This window comes from Microchirus variegatus (assembly GCF_963457635.1).
Source record: "Microchirus variegatus genome assembly, chromosome: 23".
NCBI classification, from domain to species: Eukaryota; Metazoa; Chordata; class Actinopteri; order Pleuronectiformes; family Soleidae; genus Microchirus; species Microchirus variegatus.
This window is the reverse complement of record NC_139824.1, coordinates 17,719,551-17,732,065: the sequence shown is the minus strand read 5'-3', so window position 1 is coordinate 17,732,065 and position 12,515 is coordinate 17,719,551. Positions and strand designations below refer to the sequence as shown.

The 12,515-nt window shown below is 38.5% G+C and overlaps 2 protein-coding genes across 2 annotated transcripts in view; both read right to left on the bottom strand.

The window, feature by feature from the left end:
• The window catches only part of LOC310943797 (tetraspanin-1-like), a gene marked incomplete at both ends in the record, with an annotated part of 5,157 nt that extends 1,014 nt beyond the window's left edge, over positions 1-4,143 (bottom strand). Inside the window, 6 exons of the mRNA XM_083909458.1 lie at positions 387-479; positions 582-710; positions 809-922; positions 1,013-1,087; positions 1,935-2,150; positions 4,087-4,143. Of these exons, the coding sequence (XP_083765584.1) occupies positions 387-479; positions 582-710; positions 809-922; positions 1,013-1,087; positions 1,935-2,150; positions 4,087-4,143 (684 nt within the window). The remainder of the gene's footprint in view (positions 1-386; positions 480-581; positions 711-808; positions 923-1,012; positions 1,088-1,934; positions 2,151-4,086) is intronic.
• Positions 4,144-7,210: 3,067 nt separating this feature from the next.
• Positions 7,211-12,180, bottom strand: LOC310943964 (ras-related protein Rab-3D-like; the record flags this gene model as incomplete). Its single annotated transcript, XM_083909660.1, has 4 exons — positions 7,211-7,398; positions 7,487-7,611; positions 8,835-8,953; positions 11,947-12,180. The coding sequence occupies 4 exons, from the start codon at positions 12,178-12,180 to the stop codon at positions 7,211-7,213; spliced, it is 666 nt and encodes a 221-aa protein (XP_083765786.1).
• Between the last annotated feature and the right edge of the window lie 335 nt (positions 12,181-12,515).

The following is a 12,515-nucleotide window of genomic DNA, read 5'->3' as shown; positions in this document are numbered from 1 at the left end:
CTTTTCTTTTTAATGCTTAGTATAGTTTTTATTAGTTTTAGTGTTCTGTTCATTTTTGCCAGGTGCAAGATTCAAAAAGGTCGTAATAATAATAATAATAATAATAATAATAATATTGTGTCTCAAATATAACAATTCAAAAATAAATACACTTCATATGAACCCAAAAGGATTATGTGTGAAATTAATTTTCAAAGACGAAAACTAAGCACATTTTCCATTAGTTTTAGTTTAGTTTAACTCTGTTCATGACCCACATTCTTCATTCTTGCTGCCAGTATTTGAATATCAGTCTGTTTTTAAAACATTTTTTTTATGATGTTTCAAACTCTTGCGCTCTTTTCTCATATATATATATGTTATTATATATATATCATAGTATGTACCTCAAGAGCAACAATTCCAAGAGCGACCGCTGCGATGATGGTAGCATTACTTTCTATCCACTCCAGCAGTTTGTGGTAGCAGCCTTCAACTTTCTGGAAGGAAAAAAAACAACACAGCAAGTTTTAGTTTTAGTTTAGAAATCCTCACAAAAAAAGAGTTTAAAGTTAAAAAGGTTTAAAATAAAGTCAACTTACCGAGATTCCCGCGTGGTATTCGCTACACGTTTTCTCCGTGCCGTTGCAGCACATGGTCGGATAGAGACCTTTGTCGTTAAAGGGGGAACCATCGAAGTCTGTGTAGTTGTTAAATCCACAGCATTTAAACTAGAAAAACAAACAAACAAAACCGTTATACATAGAGAAATCCAGAGAAAAGTTCAGTCAAACACATCATGACAGTAGATGACAGTATATGACAGTACCTCCTCCATGGTGGTGTTCCACAGCGACGTCAAACCCTCCTGACCTTCCTTTCCATACTCGTCCTGAAGGCTTGTTCTTACGTCGTCCTCAAGCTCTTTGAGAAGATCCTCAGCCTGAGGAGGAGGAGGAAAAAAAACATGGATGTGATATTTGAATCTCACCATTGTTGTTGTTGTTGTTGTTTCCAGTGAAGAGCCACTTACCACATTGCGGAAGACGAGCAGCACCACAGCTCCAGCAACTTCAACCAGGAAGATGATCAGCACAATGCAGAAGAACTGAGGGCCAGAGGAAAAGAGAATGAGGGGAAATGTCTTCAGTCACCACTCAAACGCTTCATTTTAAAACACAGAATAAAACACAGAGTCACTGTGAGCAGCTGCTGCTGATTTAATGATAAATCAATAACAAATCATTGCTATGTATGTGCGTGCTTTCCTCTACATCTGTAATACTATTTGCTAAATGCTAAATCTAAATCTAAATGTTAAATCTAAATCTAAATGTTAAATCTAAATCTCAATATAAGCATAAATGCTAAATCTAAATCTAAATGTTAAATCTAAATCTCAATATAAGCATAAATGCTAAATGCTAAATCTAAATGCTAAATCTAAATATTAATCTAAAATGTTAAATCTAAATGCTAAATCAAAATCTAAAAATCTAAGGTGTAACGTCTAAATCGAAATGCTATATCGAAATGCTAAATCCAAAGCTTTATGCTAAATCGAAATCGAAATGCTAAATCTTAATGCTAAATGCTACGTCTTAATCTAAATATAAATGTTAAATCTAAATCTAAATGCTAAATGCTAAATGCTAAATGCTAAATCTAAATGTTAAATCTAAATGCTAAATCAAAATCTAAGGTGTAACGTTTAATATTTAGATTTGACTACTTAATGCATTTCTAAGTTAACTAATATTGTCGTACATGTGCAAAAAAGTGACTTTTATTTACACCCCATATGTAAGAGGGTTGTCGGGATCACCTGAGAGAGAAAGAGCCTATAGAACGTCTTCAACCTTAACTCAAACAAGTCTAGTGGCTAAATACTGAAGATGACTATGACCTGGACGACGGAGAACCGTCTCCATCCAGGCCGATCAAAGGTCTCTCACCGTCAGCAGCATGCACCTGCTCTCCCTCATCGCTCCACAGCAGCCCAGGAAACCGATGACCAGCAGCACGGCGCCCACGCCGATGAGCAGGTAGCTGACGTAGACCAGCTGTGACAGCTGTGGCGGGACGTTATTCACTTTGTCCAGTAAACCAAACAGAGAGTTGCTGTCCACTTTCACCCATATGCCCACACCCATGATGGCTGCACCTGCCAACTGTAGGATGAGCAGAGGAAGGAAGAGAAAGACAGGTGAGTAAGTAGAGACTACGGCAAGACGTTTTAACATTTAATAGCTTGACTGGATATATATTACAGATATCTGTAATTCAATTCTTCCTATCCACAATGACTTTCTTAATATCCAAGATGACATTCTTCCTATCCACGGTGACTTTCTTCCTATCCACAATGACTTTCTTCCTATCCACAATGACATTCTTCCTATCCACAATGACATTCTTTCTTTCCATAATGACATTCTTCCTATCCACAATTACTTTATTCCTATCCACAATGACAATCTTCCTATTCACAATGACATTCTTCCTATTCACAATGACATTCTTCCTATCCACGGTGACTTTCTTCCTATCCACAATGACTTTCTTCCTATCCACAATGACATTCTTCCTATCCACAATGACATTCTTTCTTTCCATAATGACATTCTTCCTATCCACAATTACTTTATTCCTATCCACAATGACAATCTTCCTATTCACAATGACATTCTTCCTATTCACAATGACTTTCTACCTATCCACAATGACATTCTTCCTATCCACAATGACATTCTTCCTATCCACGACGACTTTCTTCCTATCCACAATGACATTCTTCCTATCCACAATGACATTCTTCCTATCCACAATGACATTCTTCCTATTCACAATGACTTTCTTCCTATCCACAATGACTTTCTTCCTATCCACAATGACATTCTTCCTATCCACAATGACATTCTTCCTATCCACGACGACTTTCTTCCTATCCACAATGACATTCTTCCTATCCAGAATGACATTCTTCCCATCCACAACGACATTCTACCTATCCACAATGACTTTCTTCCTATCCACAATGACTTTCTTCCTATACATAATGACATTCTTCCTATCCACAATGACTTTCTTCCTATCCACAATGACATTCTTCCTATACACAACGACATTCTACCTATCCACAATGACTTTCTTCCTATCCACAATGACATTCTTCCTATCCACAATGACATTCTTCCTATCCACGACGACTTTCTTCCTATCCACAATGACATTCTTCCTATCCACAATGACATTCTTCCTATCCACGACGACTTTCTTCCTATCCACAATGACTTTCTTCCTATCCAAAATGACTTTCTTCCTATCCACAATGACTTTCTTCCTATCCACAATGACTTTCTTCCTATCCACAATGACATTCTTCCTATCCACAATGACATTCTTCCTATCCACAGTGACTTTCTTCCTATCCACAATGACTTTCTTCCTATCCACAATGACTTTCTTCCTATCCAGAATGACTTTCTCCCTATCCATAATGACTTTCTTCCTATCCACAATGACTTTCTTCCTATCCATAATGACTTTCTTCCTATCCACAATGACTTTCTTCCTATCCACAATGACATTCTTCCTATCCACAATGAATTGCCTCCTTTCCAAAATGTTATTTTTCCTATCCACAATGACTTTCTTCCTATCCACAATGACTTTCTCAATATCCACAATGACTTTCTTCCTATCCACAATGACTTTCTTCCTATCCACAATTAAACATTTTCTATCCACCTTTTTTTTTTTTTTTAATTTACCCCATTTTTGAATTTTAGGAATAAATACTGAATGAGAGATTACAGCTTTCTACATCCATGGATATGACGTCTTGGTACATTCACACATGTCAGATTCTCACTGTTTACAGTCTCTCTCTATGCTAAACTAAACAAAGCACCACCTAGTTGTATAGTTTTATATGAAGCAGAGGGTTAATAAAGCCTCTTATCTACGTGTTGGACGTGTACACAATACTTTACTCTCTACCACTGTGTGTTTCAGAACTGATGTTAAAGTTATTAAAGGCCATTTCTGTGAAATGTTTCTCCCATCTGTGAGAAAATAATCCTCATTTTACAGTAAATAACTCACAAAGATGCCACCGTTGAAGACAAACATCATGATTTTGAGAAAGCCGGAGCAACACATCTTGGCGGTTTGTTTTTTCTTCCTCTTCCTGTAAAAAAAAAAAAGAAGAATAAATTAAAGTGTACGGTTAGTTCAGCTCAACAGGAAACCAATCAGGTGTATAATGAGTCCAACATTGCTCATGGATCATGTTCCACCATCATTTCTTTTTTTATTCTCCACAAACAAAGCACCAAACATGGGTTGAACGGCATTTGCTCTGGTTACACATTAACCACAGCAAACTGCTCACACACTCATCTGAAATACATTCAACTAATTCACTTCCTGCAGCCGTGAACCCGCGCTCTCTCTCTCTCTCTCTCTCTCTCTCTTCAACGTAAAGCTGTTTGCGTGTGTTTTATTATAGCATTGATTGTACGCTCTGTTATCTCTGTGAAAAAGACATAAAATACGTCTTTGTCTGTGTGTGTGTATGAGGTATATCTGCTCTACAGTCTATAAGAGTGTGTGTGTGTGTGTGTGCTGTGATGAGTTTATCATTGATAGTAAAGCCATGAGCTCACAACCATAAAACACACACACACACACACGCGCACGCACGCACGCACACACACACACATTCTTGTACTTGCCGCATACTGAGGACCGGGTAGTGCTGACAAAGTAGAGGACCAGCATTTCCACTTTGTAAATTGCAACACAATTACAAATATCTTCACTGGACTCATGAACAGTTTGAGAGTGACAATACACTTTAAATACAGTATAAAATAGACTGTAAATACACGGTAAATACACGGTAAATACACTGTAAATACACGGTAAATAAACTGTAAAATACACTGAAAAATAAACTGTAAATACCCGGTAAATAAACTGTAAAAAAAAAAAAAGGTATATACACTGTACATGGTAAATAAACGGAAAATGAACTGTAAAAAAAACGGTAAATACACTGTAAAATAGACTGTAAACACATGGTAAATAAACTGTAAAATACACTGAACAATGAATGGTAAATACACGGTAAATAAACTGTAAAAAAAAAATGGTATATACACTGTAAAATAGACTGTAAATACACAGTACATAAACTGTAAAATACATTGAAAAATAAAATGTAAATACCCGGAAAATAAACTCTTAAAAAAACTGCTAAATACACTGTAAAATAGACACTTAATACGCTTCATGAATCTATAAAGAACTACTGGGTGCAGTACAATTAAATGTCTGCAGGTGGAGCCCCAGAGCAAAACATGTGTGAAACACCAGGGCTAGAAAATGGCTGGGTTTTGTACCAAATTGAGGAGCTGTGTTAAAAAACATATAGTATAGCATGTTTACAACCTCAGGAAGTGATTTTTTTCAATGAAAACAAAGTCAAAATGTCCTCATTTTGTAAAAATGACCTCACTTTGTTGGTTAAAAAACCCCGCACTGGTCCTCAGTATGCCGCAAGTACAAGAACACACACACACACACACCTCAACTTTATTTCCATCTCACAGGTCAGTTTTATAGTTATTGATCTTTTTCTTCCTTATTGCAGCTTTGATGATAACAGACATCAGGGCCTACTTGGCAACAGTTACCTCAGTTTCCAGAAGGCCGTAAAATATATATATGTATATACATACATATATATATATATATATATATATATTCAGCAAATCCTTTCATGATGTTTGTCTGAATAGAACTTATTTTACTTGAATTTAACCCATTACATCACATGTTTAAAGTCGCTCAGGATGAGCCACAACTTTAAAGTCAGCTGTATAATGATGTTAAAGAAAATATGAACAATACTCAGTTTATTCAGTGTGTTATTAGCAGTTATACTAAACTGTTAAAAGTTTTATTTTACATTAAAAGACAAATCTCTGATAACAAAATAACTCTGCTTTCCTGTATGAACTCATACAGGGAGAACATTGTGTCGCTGGATCATAATTAAAAGTTTAATTATTTGCTATAAATCGAATTTAAATGACGTTAATTCCTATTTCGTAGTATTTTTAATTGAAAAAAAATGGTGTTAAAAACCCACGAGGATCGTACCTGTGCTGCGGTGACGTCCGTCCGAGGTCTGATCGATCAGGAGTGTGTGTTCAGCGAGGCTCTCGCATGCCCTTTTATCTTCACACACACACACACACACACACACACACACACACACACACACACAGGGGAAAAAGGGAGTTCATACCTGACGTCGCTGACCTTGTTTTCAGAGAACGTGACGTTTCCCGCGTCCAAAGTCCCTTCAAAAATAGAAACTTTTTACGACACCGAAGTTTCCAAACGGCCCACGATGAGAATAAAATTGTGATGATAAAAACAAACACAAACACAAACACAAAAGAATGAATTAATTGAACAGTTGAACATAAATATAAACTGCGCTGAATATTTCATTTGCTATTAGATAGGAAAAAAAAAAAGAAAAAACCTCTTTGGGAATAAAATGAATAATTTATGGTGATTAATCACCGACGTCAATGAAAACCAACGGCACGCGTAATTGATCCAAGTCTTTTTAATTTAAACTTTTATAGAGTGACAAAATGAAAAAAAAAATGTACAAAAAAAAAGTATAAATTAAAGTAAAACAACAACATCATCCCTCTAAAACACTGATTCAAACACAGAGACCAGGACCTTTCATTATATTACCATGTATAAACTGATGTAACTGTCACGGTGAAGTGTGGGTCAGAGTTAGTCAGTCAGGGTGAAGCGTTTCTACGTGGCGCCCACAAGGGGGCAGCAAGACACTATTGTCAATCGCAGCGATTGTCATGCCATGCTGATTTTTGGTTCATGCCCTTTTTGTGCACGTCCTTCCTCCTCTGCAGCAGGTGTTCACTCGTTCATTCACTCACTCGTTCACTCACTCACCTGGGGGGTGGGGGGTGGGGGGTGTGTGGGGGGGGGGGCAGAAGGCACCTCTGTAACAGTCGCACTCAAACCACGAGGAAGCACTGGAGACGCCGACAGAAACGAGGAGAATCAAGCATTCGTGTTGCAGTAACTTCACAATGACAGGTTTTTTTGGCAATTAATCGTGTGTGTGTGTGTGTGTGTGAGAGAGTCAATGATTTTGCATCGCCGTCAGCTCTCAGCACGAGCAGCCGCTCTGGTCGGGCGTGGCGTCCTTCAGCCCCTCCCCCTTGGCGGTGGCGGCGGCGGCGGCGGCGTCGCCGTTGACGCTGTCGCTCATCTTGTCGCAGATGATGTCCACCAGCTTCTCAAAGACGTCCTTGACGTTGATGCTGTCTTTGGCGCTGGCCTCGAAGAACTGGAAGCCTGAGGAGGCAGAGACGGTAAAACAAAGAGCGACGTACGGCTATAATCATCCACGTGTTTGTGTGTGTGTGTGTGTGCAGATGCTAACCCAGCTCTGTAGCCAGTCTCTGGGCGTCCTCGGTCGGCACCTGTCTGTCCTCCTGTAAGTCCAGCTTGTTGCCGACCAGCACGACCTGAGCGTTGTCCCACGAGTACGTCTTGATCTGAGTCGCCCTGGGAAACGGCGACACCACAGGTACGTGTTCTTTGTAGCCGCTCTCTCGTCTTTAAAACGTCAATAAAAAGCTAATTTTGCTATACTACGGTACCACGTGAAAGGATAAAGGTGCGTTATGTGATAAATGGCCGTTAAATCCTCCTAATATGTCACAGAGACTCAGGAATAATGTTCATATAACAAACTGAACTCACCAACAACAACAGTACAGACAAAATATTTTTACATTAAAAAAAATATTGTGTGTGGCGCCACCTACTGCCGTCTACCAATCATTGCAGTCGGTAGAGTCCAAGCTACCGAGCAACCACGGGTTGCCAGTTACGTCAGAAAACCAAACCTAAATAGACCTCGGTGTTTTGAATTTGGGTGTAGTAACCGTTTTTGGCCACATTCTTACATATGGCGCCTTTAAGGTACAGATTCATGCTCAACTTACTCTTTATATGAATATCTTCTTTTCTATCCACGCGTTAACATGTCGCGGCATTTTCATGCAGCCGCGCTGTGACTCCGCCCACTTTGAGGAGGAGCTACAGTAATGGAAAGCCATAAAAACCGTCGAGCCGAGGAAAAAACGCCATAAATTTCACTTAAAAAACACACTTTTATCTAGATTTTCTTCACTGGTTTTTAATTGTACTGCACTGGAAGGTTGTTGCTTTTTATTAGATAGAATAATGCACTTGTTGAGCACTTAAAAATGACTATTATCATTAATATTATTCTAGTTTTACAACTCTACTAATCCCTAAACTAAACTAAACTAATAACTCAATAGATTATTAACGTCTTTATCTTCATATCTACAGGGTATCCGCGGGGTCTTAAAAAGTCTTAAATCCAATAATTTGAATTTAAGGCCTTAAAATGTCTTAAAATCTCATTAAAGGTCTTAAATACAATCTTGAAAGGTCTTAAAAATCGTTACTTTTATTTAAAACATGCATTAACTTCAGTCTCGCTTTGAAATGTTTCGATTTTTGAGGATGCGATGACATAACTACAACACTCGAGCGCCACTAGCTAGCGTGCTGGGCTCCAATTTTCCTTCATGTCTTTTGTACTTTTTTGCCAGTATGGATTTGAAATGGGTCTTAAATTTTGTTCATTATGGTCTTTAAAAAAGTCTTAAAAAGTCTTAAATTTGACTTGTTGAAACCCGCAGAGACCCTGATATCTACAGCGACGACACACACACATTCACAGCTGTGCTCACCAGTCCTGAACGGCGCAGAACGACTCTTGGCTGGTGATGTCGTACATGAGCAGGAATCCCATGGCTCCTCGGTAATACGCGGTGGTGATGGTGCGGTAACGCTCCTGTCCGGCCGTGTCCTGCAAAACACACAGATGAAGTCACCTGATGACGACTGGCGGACGAGAAATAAGGAATTGCAACTTAAAAGCGCTTATTTAAGGCAATTGTTTCATTTGTTTGGGAATTAAATGAAAAAGAAAACATGGCTGTTCTGCAGGGCCGGGCCCTAGGCAAAAGCGAACGCAGCCGCTGCTTAGGGCCAAGTGACCACCAGAGGGCCCCCAAGAGCAATTAACTCAAAAAAGAAAATAAAGTTTGGGTTGCTGTTGCTTACCAAAGCTTTTTGACAGTTTTTACATAGTTGTCAGATGTGATTATTTAACTTTATATTTTATTTATAAATCAGTTTTCTGACCTTGTTCCAGGTGCCTCTGTTGATTTACATTATTATTTAAATATTTTTTTGATATTTATTTTATTTAATGCTGTGTTTTTTACATATAAAAGTCAAATATTTGTATTACAGGAGTGTATTTTGAATCCCCCCTGAAGATTGTGAAATGTTTTATATTTTCAGACCTTAATATCTTAATATTTTATTTATGGTTTTATGTATTGATTCTCTGTATCGCCAGTAGGGGGAGTGTATTCGTATTCGTGACAGTAGTAGAATAAGTAGAATACCTTTAGTATAGTGGGTGTGTGAGTGATCAGTAATCATTATTATTGACAGTAACAGAGGGCCCCAAAATCACATTTTGCTTAGGGCCCCATGGATGCTAGGGCCGGCCCTGCTGTCCTGAGACGCAGAGGTGTTTAATGAACTCTCTTTGCACATTTGCTGCTGACGCTGCCACGCCCTGTAAATACACCAGGGTGTGTGTGTGTGTGTGTGTGTGTGTTCTTGTACTTGCGGCATACTGAGGACCAGTGAGGGTATGATGTTTTTGTCAAATTTTGGACCAATTTTTTTTGTCAAATTTTGGACCAATTTTTTTTTGTCAAATTTTGGACCACATTTTTTTGTCAAAATTTACCAAATTTTTTTTGTCAAATTTTGGACCAAATTTTTTTGTCAAATTTTGGATCAAATTTTTTTGTCAAATTTTGGACCAATTTTTTTTTGTCAAAATTTACCAAATTTTTTTTGTCAAATTTTGGATCAAATTTTGGACCAATTTTTTTTTTGTAAAATTTTGGACCACATTTTTTTGTCAAAATTTACCAATTTTTTTTTGTCAAATTTTGGACCAATTTTTTTTGTCAAATTTTGGATCAAATTTTGTGTCAAATTTTTTTGTCGAATTTTGGATCAAATTTTTTTGTCAAATTTTGGACCAACAATTAAAAAAAATCGAAAAATGTTGGGTCAAATTTTTCTTTTCAAATTTTGGATGACATAGTATAGTATGATGTTTTTGTCAAATTTTAGACCAAACATTTAAAAAAATCGAAAAAGTTTTCCAGCCGTTTTTGCTCTGGGGCTCCACCTGCAGACATTTTATGGTACTGCAACTAGTAGTTCTATATAGATGCCATTCATGAAGTAGATATTTGTTATTGTGTTGATTTATAAAGTGGAAATGCTGGTCCTCACTTTGTCAGCAACCCAGTCCTCAGTATGCAGCAAGTACAAGAATGTGTGTGTGTGTGTGTGTTTTCTGCTCAGCCCCAAGGGACAAATATAATAGTGCGGTGATGCTGTTTCTTCTTTATGCTCTTTATGTATGGTTATGGGACATTAAATGCTAATGATGTTGCACGCGCATTAAAGTTGCATCGACTTTGACATCTGAAAGGCTCAAATGTGCTTTTCCCGATTTAAAAAAAATGTCGTCAGTAAGGAAGTGTACGAGTACGAGAGGTTATCAGCGTCTCGGTGTTGGTGCAGCACTGTTGTTATAAAACCACTTGTACTTGTTTTAATGCCCCCCATGAAACCCATTCAAGTTGCACAGCAGCCAATAACACTTAACTTGGACTTGGCGCCTTCCTCTTGTAAAATTAAGCAAGTGTATCATCTGCTAAAGCATTAAACTTAAAAAGGAAAGGAAGAAGAAGAAGAAGTGTTATTTTAATATACGTTCAGTAACAGATGGGTCCTGGGAGTCAGACTGCGCCGTAAGCACATGCATCTTTCATGAAGGCTGCTGCTGCTGCCGTCCGGGGAACGACGTTACAACATCGACTGTCGTTAACGCCGCGCCGGTGAGAAATGAGTGTGCGCCGCAGACGTGACAGGCAGCAGCATGTACAGTCAGAGGTGAGGCTAAACACTCAGTCTGTGTGTGTGTGTGTCTGTGCGTTTGTGTAATAAAAGCTTTCAAAATCATCGCCTTCAGGTGAAGCCGGGCTCTTTTTTAAAGCTCTCCTGTGCCAGACGCGTTAAAAGTGCCTGCACTACATCACACAGCCGACGTTAAATAAAGAGACTGCAGCGTTTTAAAGGCTGAACTCTTTTATTTGTGCTGTGCAGCGTGGAGAGATTTTCCACAGGAGCTCAAAATGACTCTTAACCGTGTTTAAAGGCGCCGTATGTAAGAATGTGGCCAAAAACAGTTACTACATTCAAATTCTACCAGTAATTGCAGCCAGTAGAGTCTCAGCTGCCGAGCAACCACGGGTTGTCAGTTACGTCAGAAAATGACACCTAAAAAGACCTCTGTGTTTTGAATTTGAATGTAGTAACTGTTTTCGGCCACATTCTTACATATGGTGCCTTTAAGTATATGTAAAACTATAGAAATCAGGTTTTTCAGTCTTGTTAACTGGAGTTAAATGAGGTCAGACTGTAACTCTGTTTGTTTGCACTGAACAAATATCTCAGTCTGCCTTAGTCTTTATCATCCGTGGGAGTTTTTCTGAGATTCTTTTCACTACAAGACAAAGACAAAGACCTTGTGTTCTTATTTTAGCGATAAAAAGAGTTTATCTTTCATTCTCTGAAAGTTTTTCGGCTACTAAAAGGTCTGAATATGGATGCTAATTCATATTTGTATTGCCTTGACTTTCCTGTAAGAAGTGATTAAATCAGTGTGCGGATTCTACTCGGCCATGTGCTGCTTCTCACCCAGATCTGCAGCTTGACCCTCTTCTCGTTCCTGTAGATGGTTTTCACTTTGAAATCGATGCCCACTGTGCTGACGAAGGCTGAAGTGAAGGAGTTGTCGGCGTAGCGGAACAGGAAGGAGGTCTTGCCCACGCTGCTGTTGCCGATGATCAGCAGCTTGAACATGTAGTCAAAGTTCTGGTCGGCCGCATCCTTCTGGTCCGCGCTCGTACCCGAATCTCTGGCTGACGCCATCTGTTAGAGAGGAGAGGAGTTGTTAGTCTCTAACAGAAACCAGTAAAAAAAGGGGCTCGGTATTTATTGATTAATTATTTGGCTGAGCTATTTGACTTATCAGCAAAATCGTTCGGTTCCAGCTTCTCCACTGTAAGGATTTGTTGCTTCTCTGTAATTCATTTAATCTCTTTTTGGGTTGTTTAGTTTTCAATTAAATACGTTGCCAAGGGAAACCATCTGGAAAGCTGTTTTTTTTTGTCAACATTTCTCTAATAATTAGTCAGTTCAGCGAGAAAAGTAAATATAAGCGTCCACAGATAACGGAAAAAAACATGTTAGAGCACTCTGCAGGA